Source organism: Pteropus vampyrus, unplaced genomic scaffold, assembly GCF_000151845.1.
Source record: "Pteropus vampyrus isolate Shadow unplaced genomic scaffold, Pvam_2.0 Scaffold148, whole genome shotgun sequence".
Taxonomy (NCBI): domain Eukaryota; kingdom Metazoa; phylum Chordata; class Mammalia; order Chiroptera; family Pteropodidae; genus Pteropus; species Pteropus vampyrus.
The window spans coordinates 2,139,236-2,166,893 of NW_011888929.1; the positions used below are offsets into that span (position 1 = coordinate 2,139,236).

At 33.2% G+C, this 27,658-nt stretch overlaps 1 protein-coding gene and 1 pseudogene across 1 annotated transcript in view; one reads left to right on the forward strand and one right to left on the reverse strand.

The window, feature by feature from the left end:
• Nucleotides 1-27,658, forward strand: part of CNTN5 (contactin 5) — a 508,562-nt gene that overhangs the window by 390,050 nt on the left and 90,854 nt on the right. Inside the window, exon 14 of the mRNA XM_011369440.1 lies at nucleotides 3,473-3,593. Within this exon, the coding sequence (XP_011367742.1) occupies nucleotides 3,473-3,593 (121 nt within the window). The remainder of the gene's footprint in view (nucleotides 1-3,472; nucleotides 3,594-27,658) is intronic.
• On the reverse strand, nucleotides 22,980-23,097 carry LOC111745210 (annotated as a pseudogene).

The following is a 27,658-nucleotide window of genomic DNA, read 5'->3' on the forward strand; positions in this document are numbered from 1 at the left end:
CACAACAACAGGGAGAATTATAGGAAGTATTTCAGTGTATGGGGAAATGTGAAGTTAGTGTTGTAGAATAGCAAGATTCAGTCATAGGAGATGGAATCATGCCCTGGGGAGACTTCTTTGTTGAAATAAGGAGATCAAACTTTATCTTCGGGGCAACAAGAGCCAGCACACACTTTGGACAACAAAGCTAAATGAGCTTTCCATTTTTAGGAAGTCTTAACTAGCAGTCTTATGTTGGATGAGCAGGACACTAGTCAAGTGAAAGCCAATAAAGAACTGGACTTGTAGAAGGAAGACATGCCCTGTATTATTCCCAAGCCATAAATAAAAGTGATATAATCTAGCAACTGCTCTAATGAGACTTTGTGACCAAGAAATGTAAATGACTTATCCATGTTGCTGGTCTCACAAAAAAGTGAACATACAGCCTCTTTCTTAAAGAGCTTCATATATTCATTCACGCAACAAATATTTATTGTGTTCTCACTACATGGCCTGCATTGTGCTAGATGCACAATGAAACAAGCCTTATCTTATGTTAATCACTGCTTGTGGAGAAGTTCATTTGAAGCAACATGTGACACAGTTTGTTCATAAAGCCAAAGAAAGCAGCAAAGAAGACAAGATATAAAGCAAATGTCAGAGAAAACAAGAAAAGAGAGTAACTCCTAAGAGAGAAAAAGTAAAAATGAGGTTTAAGCTTAAGAAAGCAAGCATCTGCTATGAGTAACCATTTTATTAAAAGTGCACTAAATTGCAAAGGTTCTCTCTCAGGAACTGCATACTGTGGGCTGAGATTAAGTATAATGGGCTCCCACATGAATTCTTCTCATTACTTCTCTTGAAAGATCAGTAAATCTACTGAAAAGGTAATTTAGGTTTAGTGTTCACAATCCATTCATTTTACTTTTAATCTTTTCTGTTTAAAATTATAAAATATAATGCAGATATAATCCAAAAGAGAAGGGATGGGCCCAAAATGAGATGATTTCAACTTCTCAAATAGTTCCAGCATTGACTGATATGCAATAAACTATAGACATTTTATTCTTGACGGATGGTGATGGAGCTTCAGCCAGTTTATAGGACATTGCACATTAATTGCAGGAACCAAGTAAAGGAAAACATAGGAAAGATAATATATACCTCACTCTCCTGAACTCCTTGGGCCTTTATGTAATTTTCAATGAAATCTCTACTTAATCCCATAAAGCTTTTATTTCACTACAATTAAACAAAAAGGACAAAAGTTTGGGGACTTCTGTCCCAGATAAAAAGAACTAAAATACTTGGGAAGAAAAGGGTCAGGAAAATAAGACAATTAATTATATAATCACAGGAATTCGATTTTATAAAACAATTTTTCAAAAGTATGAGTCTGAATAATGACTTATAGTCATTACTTTTTCTGCTATTAAACTGCTCTAATGAGACTGACTTTTATGCTATTTTTTTTTCTGCTATTAAACTGTTTCCAGTTTGTGTCATTGAAAAACGAGCAAGTAAAAAAAGAACAAAACAAAAATCACATCTTTCAGAAGCATATTTCTAGAAATAATAAAATCTTCTCTGAATTTCCGGGCCTCTCCTTGGCTTTTCTATTAGATAGAGGCCCCATTTTGAGCCCATAATGTGCACATTGATTCCCGATTAATTTAATTGAGTACCCCCATTAAGAGAGCTTCTTAGAAATTCAGGGAGAGAAGGAGATTTTCACACCTAAGATGGGCCCATACTGCATAAAGTGGTAAATATATTGAAGCTCATTTATATATTATTAAATTATGTTGATTTGAAACTGAATTATGGCTTATAATGCTTACAGTTTGCTTTTGTTTCTTCATATTAAATCAAAGAAGTATTAAAGTGTAAATTTTTCAAATTTGAAAAAAGTAAGTCCTTAATCTAGTAGAGATGAGAAAATGAAATTTAAGAGTAACAATTTATCCTAAAGAAATTAGCCATGTAGGACATTCACTGAACAAATATCACATTACTTGAAATAATTGTTATGACATTTTAATGCATTCTCACCATGAAGCATTCCCTTGTAAATGACTAAACCAGATCATGTCTTAACAATTATTTCATGAGAGAAAACTTCAATACCCTTAGAATTTCTCATAAGACTAATAGGAAGGAGAAAAAAGTACCAGAAATAAAATATCAGAAAGAAATGATCTAAAACATAATATACAGTTAAGTAATTCATTTAGATGCTAAAGGGGGAAAAAAGAATCCAAAGGATTTCCAGAAATTCCTCTTTCACAATTTTCAAAACTTTTCATTGGTGCATTTCAAAATAAAGGCAAACAACTAAACTTTTGTCTTTAGAGGATACTGCCCTCTAAAGACAAAAGCATCATCTTTTTTTTAAGATAATTCACCCATTCCATCAAAAATTAAAAGATCTCTATCTGGAGTGCTTCTCTATAACTTTAATTAAACATTTTTTCATATGCTCAACTATTGTTGGAGTGAAGTGTTGAGTTCTCTGAACATGTAATTTCAAGCTTCATAAATCTACTCTCATTCTTGGCAATTGTTTTTAATTCTCAACGTGGAAACTAAAAAGTATATTGGAGTTTTGTTATGTCATTATCTGAAAATACCTCATGAGTTGTAAATACCAGATCTTACATATTCACGAAAAAGGAAATCTATCTTTCCTGATAGAATAAATGAAAGAAAATTAAGTAATAGAAGGTTTGTACCAGTCACTCTAGAGTATAGGTAGGATCATCACTGGTCCCATGAATTGATATATATAAAAGATATTCTCCCTGGTACTTATTGATCTTAATTGCATTTGTTCTTCAACTACGTTTTAATCATCTTGTTCCCAACGAAAATCAGGTGTTTTGAGCCCCTTTTGTGTTTTGTAACTGCATTGATTAACAGAGATTTAGGCTGACTCCTGGATGTTGGTGGTTATGGGAGGAATAAATCTTTGTTAAGTAAAGACACATGACTTTGGGACTAGCAATCCTTCACCTAAGCAGTATCTCATTCTGTTGCTAATGGTGTACTTACAAAAGGAACCATTCAATAAAGCTACACAAGATAATCTTTTGACTGCCATTTTTTCATAATTAACTTTCACAAGTTGCTATTCCTTTCAATACTATTTTCTTGCCACAAAAATAGGCCTGTCTCTGAATACCGAAGCAACAATTTTTGCTCATTATTTTTCCTGTACTTTTAAAGATATGAATTTGTGTGCATATTTAAATATTGTAGCTGCTAAATCATTATATGCAATATTAAATGTTCAAACACTTTATTAGTGATTGTTAAAAAGAGAACTTTCATGTGTTCCTTAAAATAGGGCATGTTTGATTTCTGAATTGTTGTCATATAAATTATAAGGCTAAAAATGGGTCTTTTGACTGAATATGCAAAATTCCCCTTAAACCACCTTGAACTAGGGAGATTTGCAACATTTTAAACTGGCACTTCATCCCTCTTTCAGCAAGCATCCTCTGCAGATTTAATGATCAGGAACATCCTTCTGGTGCATGCTGGGAGATATGGCTGCAGGGTACAGACCACAGCAGACAGTGTGTCAGATGAGGCAGAACTTCTTGTTAGGGGTGAGTATGCTAATAGTGCAGTCTGAAGACATGATCACCATAAATTATCATACAAAGGAATTTAAATGCATGGACTTTGAGCACATCAGTACTGTGCATTTTACTTTCAATTTTACAATATATGTCATTTTGCTTAACCTTTTGCCTTTGAAAATATTACATGGAAAACTGCTCCTTAGTAACAGACAAAACCTACAGATCCAACTTTAGGGTCCAAAACACCTTTAGTAATAAATGATCACTAAGTATTTAACCAACTTGATTCCAAACAGAGATTTTAAACAGTTGAACCACAAAGACACTTGGACTACAGAGATAAAATTTGTTTGTGTTTATGTGTATTTTTCAAATGCAAAGCTAGAGGAACCCCCAGGCATGTTTTTTTCTCCACTGACTTCTAAATTCTGCTTCCAAAAACAGGAAAACAGCATGCCTAATATGGTGGCATTTGCAACTGTTAAGTGATAGGGGTTTTTTTAAAAGTCTGAAAATGTCTTTCTATGCAGGAATTACAGTTAAGTGGTTGCTAATTATGACCAGGCTTCAAGTTCTATGACCCTATAAAGCTATGTCTTGTTTGAATTAAGTAAATGACTATAGCACCAATTTCTTTTAGCACATTATTCTTCAATATGGGAAATGCAGCTCCTAGTATGCTATTTCTTTTTCTTCCTTCCTTCCTTCCTTCCTTCCTTCTTTCCTTCCTCTCTCTTTTCTTCTTTCCTGTCTTCTTTCTTTTCTTTTAGCTCTTTATTGTGATACAAATTACCTACAGAAAATTTCACAAATTATAAGTGTACAGATGTACAACTCAGAAAAGTTACAAAGTGAACTCATCATGAAACTACCATTCAAGACAAGAGCTAGAACATTACCAAAATCCCAACTAATGCCTCTCCCTTTTTGATCTTAAACAATTATATTTTTAGTGGTGTAAGTATTGCATGCTAAGAGCCTGTGCACAATCTCTGCAAATAAAAATTTCATAATCCATAGCAAAAACTTACATTTTAGATTAACCTGTCTTTTATTCACTTGGAGTGTTTTCCAATTATAATGTTAAAGAATATATTAATGTAAAAATCTTCAGCAGAAAACATAAGACATATAGTAAGGCTTCATTATCTCTGTTTTAGTTGTATTAAAGGTTTATTGATTTTTAGTAGTGCATCCATCATTGGTCCAAGTAAAATGTTGTTTTGATACAAATGCATATCTGGATGAGTGGCAGCTTATTTATTTTTTGTGTGTTTGTTTATGTTCAGAAGGTTATCTAAACTTTTCTCCAAATTTATATCAAGAATATTTATCTGTATTACCTATTATAAAACATCAACTTTTTGAAAGGCTCATCCTCTCATGATATTCCATTTAGCTAAAAATGTTCTGTTATGCCTTTTGAAGTAACAAGACTCATGGAACTGCAAATCCCACTTTGCAATCAAATTTATAGAAAATTGTTTTCTTCTTGTGCTATGGTCTGTTTTAGATTATGTGTATTTATTGTGCAGCATTTGCCTAGTCATTTAGAATGATGCTCCTAAAATTGGAGCTTTCCAGATGAATAACACAATTTAAAGGCTGATAACAAGAACTAGGTATTTTTACAATACTGTGAGGGGCAAATTTAAGTAGCAAACTAACATTCTGCTTTGTAAGTAAAATTAAGCTCAGCAGGGTTTAGAACATAATTCAGGTTCAGCTTTTTCATGTTCTGCTCTTTTTGCCTTTGGCTTTGTGCCTAGGAGATGATAAAATGCATAAATTTTGGAAATATACTCAAGAGCAATTTCAAACAGGTTGCTATTGTCTGAATATTCATGTAACATTCAGCTCAAGCTTTCTATTGAAGTGAGTTTGATCAAGTCGCCAATTTTCTCTCTTATATTTGCATTACTTTTTCTAAAATTAGTAAAAATAGCTTGCCTCTTCTGCTTGGTTGGTCTAATACAGATTTAAAAACTGAACTAAGTGTTCTAGTTCTTTTCATTTTCACTATTATTTTTTAAGTTAATAGCTCCTGGTAATTGAAGGAACTTAGATGCTTGCATATTGCTGTTTTTAATGTTGGCTTATGAAATAAAACTAAGAGTAGTTTTGCCAATCTTCTTTTTTTCCATTCCTCCATTCATTGGTTTGTAAAGTGGGGGCATTCTAATAGTACAAGCCACAAAATTAAAGCTGAGCATTCTAGATGGAGTTTTTCTAATGATGGCTACAATTCCAGCAGCAAAATTTCTAAAACACTCTAATTCAAGTGTGTGTCACATAAACATGGGAATAGCAACGACAATTCTGCCATCCATCTTCTTGTAGAATACCATCCACTTTCCTCAATGTTCAATCTGAGGAACACTCTTGGGTGGCATGGAATATGTTTTTATAACCCTATAGTTCTATTTCACTGGAGACTTAGGGAACAAAAAAATCTATATTCTCCTAGATTGATGCAGCAACTCTTTTACCATCTCCTTTTTCCATTAGAGAATTCTTTCATGTATCTCACCAAATCCTGTAATTCTTCACCTGGCCCCCCAGGCACACTATTTTGAGGTCAGGTGTGTGTTCCTAACACCTCACTATTGCCTATTTAGAATATGAGTGTTCCTGACTAATAACTCCCTGTTTCTCCTCCCGTTCACTGCTTTAAAGCTGTCTTCCCCTAAATGCTTGTTTCTACTGTTGCTTTACTTTGCTTGTAAATGTTAGTGCTATTATTCACCACCTCTATTCCACCATTATTACCATCCTCCAAAAATTGAATTTTCCCATAAATAATCACCCAAAGTATAAAATTGCTTGCTCTCACATTTTTAATATTCAGTGAACCAGCATTATAACAGCACCATGCATAATTTGGAGAACCATAATAGAAGTAATGAATATGTTAAAAGAAATTATTATCCTAGAATATAAAAATAAATTAAAACCACACCTAGACATCTGTGCACAATTTAAGTCACTTATTCAAGCGTGATATACAGAAAGTAAAGCAAGACTGTGCTACAGGGAACCTCTTTAAAGATGGATAAAACTATGTTATATTATCCAGGGTAAAAGAAGTAGGCCATTAAAAGATAACCTCACGGAGGGAGATACAAAATTTGTAAAGAACTGATACTCTAAAGCAATATGACAAATGATCAAACACAATATACAAGACTCCAGAGAAAGGAACGTTCATTTATTTTATTCTATTTTACAAAAATGAATGTTAGAATATGTTTCCCAAAGTGAATATAAGGATAGGAAACTATCATGGATTAAAGAATATATGTGTTTAGCTAAGCTAAAGTAACTGAAACCAGAGCATGAGCTCTGTCAATTCTGCCCAGAGGCAGAGGAAACAATAAAAATTTTACTTAAGTTTTTTTTAATTCATATTACTCTGCTTCTTAATGCAAAACAGTAGATCAAGGAACTGTTAGGATAGTTAAAGAAGAATCAATAATATCGTACTTCCTTCTGAATGCATAGCCTATATGCCCTCTTTCCCCCAAAAGTTGGACAATGCTCATTTTCTGAATTATAATTTACAAGATGAATCTGACGTGTATTAAACTGAATTTGAGGATCTAACTTTGTCGAGAGACATCTAACTGCTTTTAATCATTTATCCCTCCTCCCACCCATTACTTCATATTTACCCTGGAGTTCAACCTGTCTTTCTATCTTACCAGCTTTAAACTTTCCATCAATTCAATTCCATTTATTCTTTCCAAGAAAATTTTTTCCTTGAATATTTTACCTTTCATCTCTCCCAATCCACCTAGTCACTTTTCACTGCAAAACCAAAACTACTAGTGTTTTGTCAATTAAAGAAGTCAACAGGTATTTGTTAATAATTTGCTATTCATTTATTCACTCATCCGTTCATTAGGCACCTGCTCTGTACCAAGCACTGAGCTTTGTACTTGTGATAAAAAGATGAACACACCAAGATCTCAGCCCTCTGTGTGGTTCTACATCCACTAGTCCACTAGTGTTAGAGTCACCTTTGGGAGAGGGGTGAGAAACACCAAAAAAGAAAGCTCCTGGATAACTTTCAGTCTTACAAGGGAAATAATGAAATACTAGGAAAAAACATAGGCTTAGATACAGAACTAGCTAAATAATTTGTGAGGCCTCATTCAAAGTGAAAATGCAGAGCCCCTTGTTCAAAACTTGATAAGAATTTCAAGACGGTAGCAGCAGAGCATTAGTCCAAGTATGGAGACTTTCTAGGCCAAGAGTCCTCTGCCAGCCCTGCATAGCTATTAAATTATGTAATAATATATAGGAACAAAAGGACTTTAGAAGAGAGAGGGGATCAATTAGAGCAAAGTTGTCTAAATCTCAGTTTTCTCATCTGTAAAATTAGCATATTAGTGCCTTCTCAGAGGTACCAGCTTTTTACACAAAAGATCATTTTTTTTTATTATCCTACCCCATGAGGCTTATGTTTTGAAAGATTTTGTTTATTGTATTGAAGTAAATATTAATTCACATTTCTATTTTTAATTCTTACCAAAACCTCGTATCATCATGAGGTAGCTGGTGTTACCAAATTGTGTAAATTTAATTCCAGCCAACAACAAAGAGACTTTACATTGTAGCTAGTTGTGAAGTGTTATCTATTTTGTTTTGTTTTGTTTCCTAATAGCTGAAAATAACCTAAAGATACCAATTAAACCAATTACTACCTGATGGAAACCACTTTAGAACCTTTGATTAAATTCTTTCCAAATTCTACCCATGCTGTAATTTTCCATGATTCTCACTAGCAAGAGAGGAATATTTGAGAATTTTTTTTTCCTTTTGCCCTTGGAGAATGCAAATACGGTCACTTTTCCAAAAAAAATATAAAGGGAAACTCAAGCTCAGTTTCTTGAACATATTTTTAACACATGTTGATTTGAGAATTACAGCAAGATTATTGTGCTCCATCTTTGTATCTCTCACAGCACTACTCTTGTGAACTGTGTAGATTCCAAATCGATATAAATATCTATCTTTATCATCTGGCCACTCCAGAAAGTTTCCAAGCTCTAGAGTGCACAAGTATTTAACACAAGTATCTTTTGGAAGATAGAGTTTGCCTAGGTTTTCTTTCCCATCATTGATCTAATATGAAATGACCTTATTCTTGGAGATTGCACACATTTTCATATGGTGGAGTCTCTAGTGAAAAGAAAAGGCCAGTAGGCATAAAAAGTAAAGCTAATTTTGTCAATATGTTGATACTTGGGGATCGAAGGACAATCACAAATGTTTTCAGTCTAATTTTAATCTTAATAGTAAATAAATTTGCAAAATAATTTGTTTTATAACAGAAATTATTCAGTTACTATATTTGCTTCTACAATATTAAAAAGATTTTTGAAATAGAGAATACTTTCAAAAATACAATATTTTTGAAAAAGTATCTTCCCTCTTGAAGAAAATTGAATCTCATTCATGCAGTGTCTTATTGGAATCCTTTGCATCATTGCAGAAATTTTAGATTACTAGTATTACTAGTACTAGATAAGATTATTTTAAAAACTTATACCAATCACTTGCTTTTCTAGCTTAGATTTTTCTACATTAAATAAGTTTAATCGACACCTATAAAAATTTTTTTAGACACTGAATATCAGTTTTTTTTTCTCTTATGATTTTCATATAGTTGCTTGCTAACTTGTGAAACTCTTTAACAGCTGAGTAAAAAGTAACATTTTTTGGTCAATCATGTGTGGATTCTCTGTACCACATTTAGTATGGCTCACTGAAGTGACAGTTGATTGAAGTGACCAGACTGGCCAAAACGATGAAATAGGTAGGTAGGTAGGTGGGTGGGTAGGTGGATGGATGGATGGATGGATGGATGGATGGATGGATAGATAGACAGACAGACAGACAGACAGACAGACAGATTGATAGATAGATAGATGATAGTAGATAGATCTGCAAATAAAAATCAAACAAGTGAATTCTCATTGTATACAGACAACTAATTGATGGAGACTAAATTTCTTGTATTTTATTCACTCAACAAATATTGAGTGCCTGCTAAAAGCCATGTTTTCTTTTAGGCACTAATATTTCAGTCAATTGACTTAGATTTTGGGAGGTTTCTTGATGAGAGCATTTTGCATTTTGAAACAATGATTCTGACTTCACTCTTAAATTTGGGGAAAAATTCTAATCTAGAGAGTTTTATATTATACATATTTTAAATCACAAATTGTAGGGTGATCACATTTCACAATGTGCTTTGTCCCACAGACTTATTTTTCTTATGTATCTATCCTAATATAAAAATAATATTTACTATTACTTCACATTTATGGAAACTTATTGAGATAAGTTTTTGGTGTGTGGGGTTGTGTTTTAAATGCTGATTTTATTCATTGTTTAGTGATTTCCTACTATAGACTAGGACAGTTCTAGTGTGCAAGAGGGAGAAGTAGTAAGATAGAATTGGGTGTCAGTGCCTTGTGATGCCATGGAAAAGAGCTTAATTTTTATGCTAAAAGTTATGGATGTTCATCAAAAGACCAAAGCAGGAAAGGGACATAATTAGATATGCACTTTAAGAAGGTCATTTTAAAAACTACAGAGGGTGTTTTAGAGGATAGTGAAACCAGTGGCTTGCTAGCAGACCAAATGGGAGTCCATAGCGTAATCCTGACAAGAAATGAGAAAGGTTTGAAAAAAGGCAATGAAAATGGAGATGAAAATGAGTATATATATATATACATATATATATATATATATATATGTGTATATATATATATATATATGTATATATATATATTTTTTTTTTTAAATCAGAAGGAAGGAGACAGAATCTACAGGATTTGATGGTTCACTGGCTGTGAAAAATGAAAAAGAGGAGGCAAAGATGAATGCCAATTGTAATGCTTAATTGAATGTTCAATGGGGAGGAGACCAAGCATCCAAGACAGTTCCAGGTTATACTTGGAATGCCAGAGTACTTATTAATGAGGCCCCTTTACCATCAAAATTGTCCTGGTTTAGATGATAAATTATGTGGCCACTCTAATGAAGAATGATCATGCTTCTTATGTAATCTAGAAGATAAGGAGAAAAATTGATTGCGGGTAAACGAACAGCATTTAGGATTAGGATCTCCAAAGAGAAATATCCAGTAAGCAAATAGATTTGTGACCGTGGAGCTCAGGAGAGAACCATTGCAATTGAGATGTAGATCTGAACATCATCAGGGATAGTGTGTGAAGAATTAGAAGGGGTAAAAGACTCAGGATGGGACCTCCAGAAACATTACTGTTAAATAGCGGGGAGAATCTACAAAGGAAACTGAGAAGTAGTTGCCAGACACAGAGAACTACTGAAAAGAAAGCCAAAGAAATCAAGTCATAAGGATAAAGAAAAAAGAGAATTTCAGGAAGGAGAAAGTAGGCAACAGTGTGAAATGCAAGTATAAGATCAATATATACTGTTGGCTTGAACAGTTTAAAAGTAATTGATGGCCTTGGCAAGAGCAAAGTCAGTGGAATGATGGGTGTAATAATCAAATTATAGGTGGAGAGAGACAAGCAACAATATAGGAAAGGTGGTACAGTATCTTAAGGAAAGCTTGGGCTTTGAAGTCAGGCAAACAGTTTCACATCCCACAAGCTCTAACTAGTTGTGTGACTTTGGGCAGTTCGCTGATCTTAACCTTGCTCACTCTTTATTCATTTTATTCAATATTTATTCATTAAACATTTATAGAACACATAATATGTGGCAAGTTCTGTACTAAGACCCAGCGAACCATAAACAACTGATGTCCCCGACATTGAAGAACACATCTTTTTGCAATATAACATAGAGTGCTGTTACAGATATATGAGCAGCACATTTTGCTTTCTGATCATAAGCTCCATTAATAATAAAAACAGCTAAGTTCTTTCTGTAAGCTAGGCACTGTGATAAAAGCTTCATATGAATTATTTCACTTTGTCCGTGTAGCATATTATAAAAAAACAATATAAGAAGAGTACTGTTTTTAGTTCTATTTTGCAAATAAGGAAACTAAAGCTCAGAGAAGTTTAGAACTTGTCAAATGTCACCCTAATAAGTAGAAGAATAATGAGTCCAAGCAGACTGACTTCAAAATAAGCATTTTGAATTACTATACTGCCTTTCAGTGTCAATTGTCAGATGGTTTCCATTTTACACATCATTGTATTCCCTGAACTTACATAGTTCTTGACACATTATAATTTCTTACAACTATTAATAAATATTTGTGGAAAGAAGCAGGCGAGAAAGGGAAGGGCAGGGAAGAGAAGAAGGAAGGAAGGGAAGGAGGGAGGAAGGAAAGAAGGAAGTAAGGAAGGAAGCTTATAAGAAACAAGGAAAAGAGTGACAGGCTCTGCCTAGGAGTTAGAGACCTTTTTATCAGGAAGATGATATATGGGCTGGATCTTAAAACATGTAATCATTTACTAAGCCAGGAAATAGAACAGAAGGTATCGGCTTGAAAATACAGTACCTTTTCATTCCCATCTGCCTCTAAGAATAGGCCTCATAATCTCTGATCCTCTAAAGTACCTAATCTTTAACTTCATGACCAAGAGACTAAGCATTATTGATCATCATTTTTTTTATCTTATATTTTGGCCTAAATGACCACTAACCTTACTGACAAGTCTGAACTTCCTCTGACTCCTATGTCTTTGTCAATCATATAAAATATCAAATTCTAAAGACTTTTTTCAGGACATTTGAGGAGCTTCTTATCCAGACACTAGGTTTTGTTAGAAAGAATTCACTTTTGGACAGAATGTCACCAGGAATATTAAGCATCAATAAATAATAGACCTCGCTCTGCATGATTACGTCTCATTCTCTCATTTTAAACTTTCTTGCCACAATTATGAGAACAAAACTTTCAATTGCTTTAAAAAGTCTCTGATCATTCCATTTTCTCCTGCTGTTCTTTAAAATCTTTGTTATTTGTTGCTTCTTACCTACTTATGGGTGAATTATGCCAAGAATTATGAAAACAAAACAACAGAGAACAAAAAAATAAAAGGTCTTTGATGTTCAGAAAGATGTCCTTAAACTCACGAACATTCCTCAGGCAAAATATTATCTGTCTGATCATTTTTTTTGTTTGAATTGTTTGGAAAAGTCATCCTACTTACTCACTTTTCATATACTTGTATAGACACAACCTAAACTAACCACCATTTCTTTCTAAAACCTGAACTTTTTTTTTCCTTCTTACATATATTCTGTTTTCTGTGACTGTTACCCAGATTGTTTTAGTGTATCTTCTAGATTTTGAGTAATAATTTATTTTCACGTGAAGCCTAAGATACAACCTTATAGAGAATACACATACTACATGAGCCTTTTTTTGTTAACCCAAATGCGGTCACCAAGAATCCAAGTTCTAAGAAAAGTTTTGCCGAATGTCAACCCAGTGACTGGTCACATCTCCAAGGAAGACAGTGGAAAATTGGTAAGTTCACTTTAGTCTCTATCCCAAAATTTTATTTTATTTTAATCTATGTTCCTAAATATTCAATATTCTTAATTATTTTCTTGATTTTGTGTAACACCACACAACATGTATCCTGGTATCTGAATGATTCTTCATTGAACAACACAAAATCTATGCAGATTGAAGAGAGAGAAGACTAGCATTGATTGGAAGAAACTTTTACTGACTTTTTCTGCAGATTGGATTTTGTCCTCCCAAACATCTGGCAAAGGTAATGTCTCTGTTTCACTAAAGTACTCCTTAATTTGGAATTACAAAGGCAATTAGTTCTCTAATGAGTCAGAGCAACTGAGGTGAAAGAGTAGGAGAAAAAAACAACACCAGATGATGTCTGTTAATGCCAAGAAAAAAAAAAAAATAAGTGACTCATTCTTGGTAAAAATCTTTCAAATAGTTGGCTATTTTTATTTTTCAAAACTAAAGTGTATAGATCTTATTGTTTAATATGTATGGGGAAACCTAGTTTTACCCATTATGTGTAAAGATTGGCAATCATTAGCACATGGGTCTCCATCCTATATTATTGAATGAATATATCAGATTTTACGTTTAGAAACTTGTGGATCATTGCTGAGGTACCTAAAAACTGAAGGGGATTAGAAAAAAATAATTCCTAGCTTTATAAAAATAGTTTATTAAAATAGAAAATAACCTCTACAAAATTCAAAGTGGGCAAGCATTGAAAAGCTGAGATATAAAAGTCAGAGCTGCAAGATTATTGACCAGTGAGAAACTAAAAATAAAATTAAAGTAATAGGGAAAAGTCTGATGTATTTGTGTTGCATTTAGAAAAGCAAGGTCTTTGGACTGCCAGAACACTGGAACTAGTTTATAGCTGGTGCTCAGTAAATGTTAGTTGAATCTCTGTAGCCCAATTTAAAAATGACTTGAGTTGTTTAAAATGCCTGTGATAGTAACCAGTTTACTCAGCCCACACAAGAAAGAATTATAAAAATAACCGAGACCAGAAGTCGAATCTCACTCTGACACTTGCTGGGTAACCATAGGCAAGTCATATTATCTTGTCTGGATTCTTCATTTTGTAAAGTGGGGATAACATTATCTAATTTTCAGGTTTAATAGGAGAATGAAATGAGATTTCAGATGGTAGAATGCTTCTCAGCAAATGGTAGATATTCTTGTTGATATTCTTAACTAGAGGAAGAATTTTCATTTCCATAATCTTTAAGATTAAGATAAATAACTGTTCTTTGTGGTCTGTAAGGGCAGGAAAATAGTCTACATTTATCCAGAATGTGATCCTCTCTGTTTATCCATTGACTGAAATATTCAATGATATTCTGATTATTTTGTCCATCTTGTTTAATTACAATTTGATCATATATTCTGAAGGTTATTGGGAACATTTTGACTGCCTCTCCTTCCTCAGAGTCAAATTGGCATATTGATAGGCATAATTGTATTCTCTGCCAGTTTACTGTCATCAGGATAAACTGAAATACCATCAGGGCAATCTCAGTATATTCAGTTAACTGAGCCAATGAAATCTTGCATCACTTTCCTGAAGTGAGTTGCTTATATTAACACGTATTTATATGCATTGAAGATTCTATTGTGAAGGCATCCATCCTTGAGAAAAATGCAGTAGCATCTTGGTGTGCAGGGAAATCTCCCATATGTGAAATAAACACTGAAGGACTTTAAGTACAGTTATACAAAGTCGCCAAAAGAATAAGACTGAGTAAAAAAAGTTAAATACACAAATCATTTCATTCTAGGAAAAACTGTATAGATAAGACTATAGTAGATAGATCATAGTTCTAAGAGTACTGCTTTCATATTAGTGAAAGTCATCACTACCTGCATATCTAAGTCACAGCTTGATATTACATAAGATGAGCACCAAATATATGTTATAAAATTGATTTAAATCACAGTAATTAATATTTTTTAAAACATAAATATGTATTCTATGAATGTTTATGTAGGACTTTGCCATACCTTTAGTTTAGTTGGCACCAAAGTCAGACAAAAATTAAAATAAAGAATAGAAAGCTTTTATAAACACCACCAAGGACACTAAAGGATTTGGAAGTACTTGTGAAATAAATATTTAGTTTTTTAAAAAATTGCAACTAAATAATATAAATAAACAAATATTTAGTTTTTTAAATATTTAGATTTTTTAAAAAATGAAACCAAATAGTATGACTGCTTTTTAAGTTCTAAATTACGTCTTAGATTTTAAAACATTCTAGGTCAAAAGTACAAAATTTCAAGCAAAGGAAAATTTTTTAAACCACATAAGTTAATCATCTATATCAAAATGTCAGTTTTCTCATTTGTCAGCATTCTGATTTGGTTAATTTAAGTGTTCATTAATCACAGAAAACTATGGCATAAAACAGTTCTGTTTGAATTACATGTTTTGTTTAGGAGGTTATTGGTTCATATAATTTCTTTTGTGCCAACTCAAGAAAAAGAACACTTATTAGTAAACTTCATTTGAAATACCTAATCACTGTTCCAGAGACATTTTATCACCTGATCTGTGCATATCAATAAATCAATGCTCACATATTTGTCTCACAACCTCAGCTCACAGAATGTTAAGCCAGGCTAATAAGCAGCATCAATCATATACCAATGAACAAGATAGTCTTCATTACAGACACTCTCTCTGTAATCCATTCATTATATAGAACATCTGTTACAAATTATCCAACCTCCAGGACTACTCATTTAAGTGCTTTTTCAAGAGCCTACTGTCTTCATTTCTCCAAATGAGTTAGATGGTGGCATCAGTATTATACCAAGTTCACTGTCACCATATGACAGCAGTCATCTTTCAGTCTGTGCTGCGCTCTAACAGTACATTGCATAATAGTAAATGTATTTTTACAGTTGTATAGCAAAAATCCTCAGACTATAAGCCAGTAGCCATCAAGAAACCACTAAGATGGTTTTTCTCCATTATATCTCAGCCATTGCCCCGAAAGTTAAGCATGTAGGGAGGAATATGCATTTTTAAGTCCTCAGGGGACTATTGATTTGCTCAGTTACTTAATATATGAAATAAATGACCCCAGATACATGTTTGTCAACTTCTGTTCATTTCCAAGACCATGAAACATATCCCTAATCTCAAATAGGTATCTTGTAGAACCTGTTGTTGATATCAAGGAAAATCATGAAAGAAAATCTAAATAAATGAGAATAAATGTCAATATATACTTCAGAAAAAAAAATATCTTAAAGAAAGTTTCTTACTTAGAGTTTAGCCCATAGTATAGTCAAGGATGCACCTGTCTTAAAAAGAATAGCTTTAGAAATGTGTTGTCCTAATGTGTCATGGGAAATAATAATTCCAAATTCACTTCATGCTGTATTTTGGAAAATAAGTCACAGGGATATCTATAAATTATTTATAAGTGAATAGTGAGACTGAACAAATTTAAAAGTTCATATAGTCATTATTTTCTTGATCTTAATTTGCATTGCAGAGTTATAATGAGTCTTATACAGTAAACCCAATATTGGATTTATAGAAAGCTTTCTAGAAACATGGTACCATGCATATTTTAGCACCCCATATGGTATTTTCCTACAGGATTTCTTTAACTCATCTGTTGTTGGAATTTATGCAATACTAGCTTAATAAATTAATTTCAGGATAGCATCTGGGTTACTTGAGGTTTAAATAAACAAGCTGATTATTTTTAACTATTCTTGACAGTTTGTACAATAGACCCTCAAATATCTATTTTCCATTTCAGAAAGATCACCTTCGATGGATGGACAGTATTACTTTTATATCGGAATATATATATATATACATACACACATATATATATATATATATACACACACACAGCATGTATGACTTCAACTCATGTAAAACTACATTAAACATTTATGTCTACTTAACTACCGGAAATTGTTGGTTAATTTGCCTTTCACCTGCAGTTTGTGATAATTGACAGAAGGGTCAATATTTTTCTGAAAATGAACACAAGAATTCTTTAAGTAAACATTTTAAACAGTGATGTAAAGACTCTCACATTGGTAATAAAATGCTTCAGCCAAAGATGGCACAAGTCATTTTAGCTCACAACTCATTGGTCTGAACCAATCACATAGCACTATCTAATCCAAATGAGTTAGAGTTTCAAGGACAACTACATGTTCACAAATCATATCTACCACTGGTGTAGGGAAAAGGTAGTATAGTTCTTGTTTTGCTTACAATGGAAATAGAAGAATCATTATAACTTTCAATAAGATTGCAAGCATCCTCATTGAAACTACACCAACATCTACCAAGCAACAATGGAACAATAAAACATTGGAAAAGTGATTTACTGAATCATCACAATTTACATTTGCTACCAAAACCTTATTGCAAAGAAAAATACTCATACATTTTTAATGATTTAAATAGATTTTCCCCAAAATCTTCCTACAGCCTCTGAGGGCATCCATCACACTTTTGCTCTATGGTTTTCAATGGCTTCCATCCTTTGACTTTTTTCATGTGTCACCCAATAGCTTCCCATCACACTCAGAATAAAATCCAAATTTATTACCATTGATTTCTAATTCCTCTATTATCTGGCACCTACTGACTTTCCACCATTACCACCCTCTATCCTCTTCTTTCACTTTGTTTCAATCATACCAGGATCGTTTCTGTTCCACAAATATGCCGAACTCTTCAACACTTAGGAATATTTTCATTGATGTTCTGTGCCTAAAGAACTCTTGCCCATAATATGTATGTGGCTGGCTGCCTTCTTCTTATCATTTATTTCTCAGCTCCCTATCTAATGTTTTTGCATCTCCTCCACCTATATTCACCCCATTTTATTTTCTTCATTGAATTTATAATTGAAATTATCTCATTCATTTGTTCATTGACTGTCTTCTCCCTAGCAGGTAAAACTCATAAGGGCAGATCCCTTCCTTATCTTGTTTCTGCCTTATCCCCTTAGTCTGGCACACAGTAAATATTTCCTCAATATTGTTGAGAAAATTATTAAATGTATAAATAAATGAATGTAATTCTTTTCTCCAAAGAGAGTAATTACATTCTTGGAGTAGTAATTGAATAAACAATATTCATAAGCATTTAATATTAAATATATTTCCATGTCATATAACACATCAATAAAGCAGAGAGACAGACACAGTAAAATAGAAGGAAAACTATTTGAGAATGGCATGGTGGGAAAGGGATTTCAGAAGTTTCCTATGGCTGCAATCACAACAGTTCTTTGAATCTTGGCACTGCTCTCCCCATAAGTGTCTGTTACATGCCATTGAGTGGGCTTCAAACTCCTGGTGACCCTTTAAAGGAGTGATATCCACAATGTGCTGTCCTCAGCAGCCCTGCTCAGCTCCCATAGACTCATGCCTGTGGCTTCTTTTATGGAGTCAAGCCATCTCATATATAGTCTTCCTCTTTTCTTGCTGTCTTCTATTTTTCTCAGCATTTTTCTTTTCCAAAAAATCCCGCCTCCAGCAATGTTTCAGGCTGAATTTGCTCTAGAACTTACTTGTTCATCATCTGGCAGTCCAGGGTATCTGTGTAGAACTATCCATTAACACCATATTTCTAATTAATCATTTTTTTAGCAGCCTTCTTCAGTGTCCAGCTTTTACATTCATACATAGTAATTGGAAGTTTGAGGATATGGATGAGCTTAGCTTTGGTCTTTAATGATGCATTTTTGCTCTTGGTGATCTTTCTTAATTCTTTCATTGCTACCCTTCTGAGTTTCAGCCTTCTCTTGATTTCCTGGCTGTAGCTTCCATTTAAATTGATCTGAACCAAGATAAGAAGAATCTTTAACAATTTTAATGTCCTCATTGTCTATAAAATTGTCTATTTCTTCAATAGTAGAAGGGGTACATGAGATATTGATAGAATTATTTCAAGCCACAGCAACTTAATCTGTCAAAATCCTAAAAAGAAAATGTCAACAAATACGGAAAACAAAACATGTCCTAAAGACTGGAAATGTTCAATATACATCTCAGTCTTCAAGAAAGGAGATGCCAAGTTGTGCAGTAATGATAGGACCATTGCTGTGATTTCCCACTCAAGTAAAGTGATGCTATGAGTGGTGGGACAAAGACTGCTACCTTATTTGGAGCAAGAAATGCCAGGTGTTCAAACTGGATTCAGAAAAGGAAGAGGCACTTGAGATCGAATTGTAAGCATTCTTTGGATACTGGAGTGCTTCGTAGCATTTCAGAAGGTTAGTCTATGTTTTATAAATTACAGTAAAGCCTTTGACTGCATCTGTCATGAAAAGCTATGTGTTGCTCTGAAAGAAATGGACATGCCTCAGCACTTGATCATCCTGATGTGTAATCTGTGTCGTGGATTGGAAGCCACTGTCAGAACAGAATATGGAGAGACAGAATGGTTTCTTATAGGCAAAGGTGTCAGACAAGGGTACATTTCATCTCCCTATGCGTTTAATCTGTATGCAGAACATTTCATATGAAAAAACTGAGCTAGACTCAGAGGAAGGGGAAGGAAAAATTGATGGAAGAAGTATCAGTAACTTGAAATATTCAGGTGAAACCATCTTACTGGCAGAAAGTAGCACTGATTTGAAACATCTTCTGATGAAAATGAAAGAAAAAAGTGCCAGACTACATTCGAACATCAAGACAAAAATTACAACTGCAGAAGAAATACAGTACTTTAACATAGATAATACTTTATAAATCCCTCAGCATTTTTTTCATGACTCCATCCCATCTTCCACTTCACCCTATTCTATGCAGCATACGCACGTGCGTGCGCACACACAAACACACACACACACACACACACACACATTCTCACAAGAAATGTTGGCCTAAATATTAAAAAACTAAATGCAAATAGCAAAGATGATTCATATGTTGGCTTCTGGGTACACGGAGTATATTCAAAAGAAATTAAATAGAAGTACTAAATAAAAGGCTTATATGTCCATTAAGGTTTTATGTCCGAGAGAGGATTTTTTGAACTATCAATTGATACGTCAGCCAGCTTAGGGCCCAGCCCTTTATTATTTTGCCCTATTTGCAACCTTAGGGGCCTTGTGTCCTAGAAGCTCTGCCGTGAGATGAAACCTCTGACAACAGCTTTAATCTACTATATAATAGGTGCCTCTCTGCATTTATTGAGTCTTCTGAATTTAACATGGACTTTACTTAACTTTACTTAACTAGCTATACCTAATTCAATTCCTACCTGAAATCCATAACTTTCTTGATACCCATCATGCTAACTTTTAAACTCAAACACCTCTGTTGGTTGGTTATAAACAAACAGAGAATAAAGAGTCTAATGGAACAGTGTTGACTCAGCCTCTATAAAATCATGTTTTTCATTTCATATAAGCTCTCAATATTGTTCAGCAACATTAATGTTCAACTATTATTGATTCCTTGTTACGTTGCTGACAAGGACTATTCCTGACCCTTTCAACTCTCTTCAGGCTCCAAACTAACATCTTCCCACCTCTGCACTTCAGTGTTACCATCAGAATTGTTTCTAATTCAAATTAATTACATTAAATTGAGAAGAAAACTTGAGATCCTCCTCCAGATATCCCCTTTATTCTACTATTATTCTTCTAGTTTATCCAAGCATGAAATTTGGAATTAATGTTTCATACCAACTCTTGACTCTTCCTTTACAGTATCTAATGTATTGGTCTACCTCCCATTTAAAAACATTTACAGGCTCTCCACTCTCAACATAACAAAGTTCAACTCATCTTGGTGTTCAAGTTCTTCCCTCAACCTCCTTTTCCCAGTCTTTATAGAATCCTGCTACTCTGATCAAACTTAAACTATCTGCTTTCCCTCTTTTGAAAAATGCCTTGAATTTTCCAGTCTTTTGGCATATTTACTTATCCCCTTTTGCCATACACACACACTGGGCTTGACCGGAAAATGGCAAGGCCTGCATGAGAACCTAAATCTCATAGTATCTAGTCAGCCTTCATCATTCAAAGTTGTCATATGGTAGTTTATCCTACCTTTTTAGGCTTCTTTTTAAATATTTTTTAAAATAAATGTAGCAATGAGAAACGATATTTAATCATGGATTTGTAAAATAGTTTTTTTCAATTTTGCTCTAAAATTCTTTATGCGATTTTCAATACTTCCTTGAACTTTATTGTCATAGGAATACATTGATTATAACAGTACTTTAATAAGTCCCAAGTCTCTATCCAAAGTGATTATTCCATTATCCTCTAGGGAAATTTTTAAATCATTTTAATAATTGTATTATATTATGCGTTTTCCTGTTTGTCTGTTTGCTTCTAATAAGCCAGCTGCTCTGTCAGTTTTCCCAAGTGACTTGTCATTTTTCAAATCCAAGGGATTTATCTAGAGTCACTTGATATTGTAGGAGATAAGCTTTTGTGTTATTTATGCTAATATAACCAGTCTTAGCACAGTTTATAAACCAATAGAGTTCTCAGTTATTCTTTGTATTTCAGGGTACTTCCAGTTGCAAGTACATATGGCCTAACTCAGATTGGTTATATAATAAGGAAATGTATTGGCTCTCATGACAGAAAGTAGGTTTTTTAATTGGTTTATCCAGTGTCTCAAGTTTTATTCAGGGACCTGAGTTGTTTCCATCTCTTCACTCTGTTGTCTACAATGTTGGCCTAAAATTCATTGTAGTCATAGACTGACTACCCAAATAATAGAGGCTAAATGCTTTCTTGTTCATATACAATAGGAGAAAGAGCTAGCATATCTCTATGAATGTTCATCCCTTTATCTGATTTTGCCAATTTAGACTATGTGCTGACTCCTGAACCAGAACTTATCATAAGAAGATTGCCATGATCAGATTGGTTTAGACCTAGCTTCTTTAGCTATCACTTGCAAGAGTAATTGAGATTGCCAAGATAGACATAGAGTAATCAGAGCCTCCCATATAATGATGGATTAGTTCCTACACTGGAACAAGTGGAGTGAATATTAGAGAGTCAATCACAAAGTCCATTTAATCTCTGTCATACATTTTCTACCTCTAAATCCATTTTTAATCAATAAATTATTTGTACCAGCTCATAATAATTTTCATTTTCTGCCTATGCTTAATTATGTAATGTAATGTTATGTGGTAATTAATAGCATGGAGTTAAAACTCAGATGCATATGCAATTAGGAATCAGATTTGAATCCCAGGTCCACTATTGGAATGTTGTGTGACTTTGGGTGAGTCACCTAAACTTTCTGAGGCACAGTCTTCTCATTTGTGGAAAGAAGCTGTCAATACCAGATTTACTATAAAGATTAGAGGAAAAGTACATAACATTTAGCTTGATGCCTTCTGCCTGATAGGTGGGCATTAAATCATATCATTTCAACATGACAGTTTTTCCATTTTACATTATTAGCTCCCCAGAATATAGATATTGTTTGTTGAATCTACCAATAATAGTACATTTTTTTCTTTTTATTTATTTTGATAAAACCAAATGTGATATATATGTTCTCATCTCATTTAAGTACTATGTATATAATGAAGTGATTTTATCTAGATAGGGCATTCAGAGAAAGTCTCCTCCAAGGAAGTGAAACTTAAGCAGAGATTTGAAATTTGAAGCCTAAACAGGTGTTAAGTAGGCAAAGAGAGGAGGGACAAGAATTTTACACTGAGAAACCAGGTTACGTAGGTAGGCAGGTAGGTAGTAGGTAGGTAGACGATAATAATAATAAATATGATAGATAGATGGATAGATCAATATTATATGATATGGTAAATGGAGAGCTTTACCAAATTAAAACAAAATTATTATTTTTTTTTTTTTTTTAGGTGAGGCAACCCTTGGTTGACCTCTCAGATTGCAAGGACCTGGTCAGCTTACAATCTCTTATTTTTTAAATTTTTATGCCTACAGCACCTGGTATTCTAGGTGGTCTCCCATCCAAGTATTAACCAGCTCTGACCCTGCTTAGCTTCCGAGATCAGATGGGATTGGGCTTGTTCAGGGTAGCATGGCCATAGACCAAAATTATTTTTTGAAAAAAATAATTAGAAATGTTTATCTCTCATTTAAATCTTTAACTGCCCCTGATAAAAAATAATTGGTTATTCTCATGGGATTGAAGAAAAGGTCACTTAAATTATGTTGGTAAGTAGTAAAGAAATCTAAGAACACCCTCTAGACTTCATGAGGAACGTAAGATTTAGATAAGGAAGTATCCGAGAAGTTGAAGAAGCAAAGATGCAATATATGTGAAGCTGAATTTTGCCAGCCTAGTATGTCAAGAGTATGTCAGACTTTTTTTGTATAAAAAATAAATATACTATTTTAATAGCACTATACTTCCTAAATAATGGTATACCATAATTCTTTATAATTCTGTTCTAAAGACGAAAACCTCAACAACCAGTTAAATGTATTAACAAGTATTAACATGTGATGAGCTACAGAAAATCTGTTCACATTATTGATCATTACTTTTTAAAGAAATATTTTATTCTTATAGTTATTTTTTTAATTGGATCTATTCACAGTGGCCCTTTGACTGGATAACTCATTGCATATAATTAAACTACATGATAAAAATGAAAATTATTCTTTGTAGCCTGAGTTATTGTTTATTCCTCTACATTAACCTAATCTTCCAAACAGGAACTAAGTGTCCACTTGGTACCTAAAGATTTCACTTCCATGAATGATTGCTATGCCAGCTTCCTTTTTTCTGCAGCATATTCCTACATGGTTTAAAAGTAAGAGGTGTCTGTTCCCAAGCAATATTTATGAGCTTAAAAATCGAACCAATTTAAGATACCATGGCATATGTGGTATCATACTTTTCATTTCATGGCATATGTAGTATCATATTTTTCGTTTTAGTTTTAAACAAATTAAAGACCTGCTTAAAGTTTGAATCCCAACAAGTTTAATTTTTCACTAAAACTTCATGAGAAAAATAGCATGAAGTTCCCTGAAATCAAATAAAAATGAAAACAAACTGAGCAGATTTTAAATGTAAAAAAGTAACATGTAACAATAGGGATATTTGTTGAATCAGTTGGTGTCAGAATCAGGCAGAGAATGTGATGCTACCTAGATGAAAAAGAGCCAGAAAAATTGCTGGGCATGAGGAGTCAGTCTCAGTGTTAGGAAGATGTTTTTAAGAATTATTCCTTAGGAAGGGTTGGACAGTCACACCACAAGAACTCAAAAGCCAGGCATTACAAGTTGTCTAAAAGGAGAATGTGCAGTAATTTTACAAGAAGTCAGTACACAGTTTCCTGTTTGTTACCACATTAATTTGTCATAATTTGCTTTAAACAAGAAATATCACTCCATTTGTTGTCAAGACTAAAACTGACCCTGCTTCAGCTTCTGTTTTGGTCTCTTTTATTGAGGAATTTTCCTGTCTCAAGTCCTCCTTCCTCATCTGAAAAATAATAGAATTGAACTACATGACTCCAATTAATTTAAAAATTCCAAGTCTCTGAAACATTGCTTAACTATTATATTATGTCTTAGATTTTTGTTTCATATCAGCAGCGTAACCATAACAACTTTAGCAATTACAAGGAGATATATATTTTATTTGTTTTTTCAGCTTAAACATTAATGGTTTCTCAATAGAAGAAAATCTTCTAAAAACATTAGGTCAAATGAATGATTCAATGTGATAGCAATTTAATAGCAAACCTGGGGAGCCCTTGATTGAGGACAAATTGAATTTGTGAGAACATGGCTTCTGCAGGAGGCCTTTGTGCTTCATCATTTGCTCAGACCTCTTCAACATGAAAAAATGAAAAGACTGTATACAGTTTTCTAAATTGTCTATTTTCTAATTAAGTATCTATGTTAGTGATCCTATATAATACCAATGTCATAGGGGATGGGGGTTGCTTTCCAGAATCTTGCCCATATAACACTGAATCATTACAGCTAAGTATAAAATTTAGTAAGATTTCTGCCAAGTGAATGGAATCTGTATAACATTCAGTCACTAACTACTGTCATACATTTGTTGTCTCTGAGATATTTACATTTTACTAATCTATTTTCAAAGATGCCTTGTGTAAATTAGCTATAAAAGCCTTTAAAGAGAAAATTTACTCCCTGATTTTTTTTTAAAAAGTCAAAAGATGGCAAAAATATGACCATCATTAACAGGCCTTAACAAAGGTATTATGTTAATATAATATTAATGTAATTCACTCCTAAATATGTACAGGAAGCTAAATGCAGCCAATGTTTAATATATAATATCTAAAAATATACTTTTTTCAGTAGATAGGATATCAATAAACCAAAACTAACATTATAATTATAAAGCTCATTTTAATTTTTATTATAGTGGAAAATTATATTTAATCTATCTTAAATGGTAAATCACATCATTAATTTTTCAAAATATTTTACAATAATGTATTTATAAAACTTTTAGATTTAAAAAGATTTAGAAAAATTATCTGTTGATAGTAATTTTCTGATTATGATGAGACTTATTATGAAAAGGTTTATATTCTTCATTCATTTTTATTACCACCCTAGGCTTGACTAAAAAAACTGTTAACTCAAATATATTTTGATTTAATAAAAGAAGAGGCTATCATATTGGAACTTTGTCTTATACAATAATTATTTTAAAACATTCTTTTACTTGTTAATGGTTGTATAACATTCCAAAATCAAAACATAATCTCTTCTGCTCTTCTCCCTTCTTCTTTTCATCTCTTCTACAAATATTATTGAAGACCTAATATATATCAAGTACCATGTTGAATATTCAGACAAATGGAAATTATAGAAAATAATTATAGCCAATGTAACATGTTATAATGAGATGTAAAATATACTCCCAAAGCACTGGAACATAACATGTATTTTTTTTTGTAAAAAGTGTGTCTCTGCCACTAGATTTTAACATAGTTGGGGCTGGAATCCTGTCTTGCCCTCCTGTAAACCATTCATCCCCAACCGTGCCCCCCTCCCCCCATTTCCCACCACTCAGCACAGGGCTTTACACATACTAGGCATTCAGTAAATGTTTAGTTAAATAGAATATACTTAGATTAGCACACACATATCACAATATGTAGGCTTTTTAAAATAATGACTTAAAATAATTTTAGAACTAATACATGCTTATTGTAGAGAATTGGAAACTCTAAACAAGTATAAAGAATACAATTTAAATAATCTACATTCTCACCTCCAAGCAATAACCACCATATATACTATAATGCATTTCTTTCCAGTGTTTTCCTTTATGGATTTGGCGAATTACTATTTATATATCCATATTTACGTAAGTTTTGCCCTCTGCTTTTTTTTTTTTACATATTGTGAACATTCCCTATATTGTTAAATAGCCTGATATATTAAGCAATTTAATGGCTGTCATATATTATCATAAGATTTTATGGTTTAAACATTATGTGATTATTGGACAGTTAGTTATTTACAGTGGTTTGTAATTATAAATAATTCCACCACCAAAATCAGTATCCTAGGTATATAAATCTTATTTGCCGTCACTGATTATTTTGTTGTAGACTATATTTGGGAAAATAGCCACATATAGAGAAAAATACTTGGGGATTATGTTCTTATCAATTATGTTCTTAACACAATTCTTTGTTCCAGCTGAAATTTTTAAAAAATTATGTAGAGTAATTATTATCTATTATTAAAAGAAATATTCCTTTTTAAGAGAACTAATTTAAATGTTTTCATAGAGCTTCAATACTCATAAAGGCAAATCATTTTATTTATTTTCCACAATATTTCCTGTCATGCTTTATACATAGGTGGTTTTTAATAAATACTTTTCGAAGAGGTGAATAAATATAATGGAAAAAGTGGAACAGAATAAATAGAACAATGTAGAAGAGTTTAACAAATGAATTATGTTGGTAATTATTCCTGTTTGAATTTGTTAGCTAAATTTCAAGTGTTTTCATGGCATCTTGTAGATCTTCTTGACAAATTGCCTATCTATGAACAAACTCCAAACTATTTTTAAGTCTGTTCCAATTGTCTATTGCTGCCCCAAAACTTACTAGCTTAAAACATCAATCTATTATTTGCTTTCATAGTTTTTGGCTGAGAGGCACAGCCAGATTCTTAAGGTCACTCATGTACATGAGTCCCAGGGTAGCTGAAGCGCAAGTTATTTGAAGGCTTCATCACTCCCATGTCTGATGCCTGGGCTGGGATGCCTGGAATAGCTGGGGGCAAGTCAGATCTCCCTCTCTACATGAGCCCCTCCAATTGGCTAACTTGGACTTCCTCACAGAAGTTCGTTTAATTAGACTTCTAAGTGAGCAGCTGGATTTTCTCATAAGCATTCCGTAAGACCTGGGATGAAGCTGCAAAAGTCAAGCAATAACACTTCTACCATTGTTTTTTGGGTCATATAGTCACAGGCCAGCCCAGATTCAAGGAGCTGAAGGAATAGGCTTCATCTTTCAGTGAGGGAATGATCTGTATGGACAAGCAGGAAAAAGGAAATGATGGTGGCCATCTTATACACAGGCTGCCACAAAGTCCTAAACACTTTCCTCAAATGCCACCTCTATCTCTACCACATA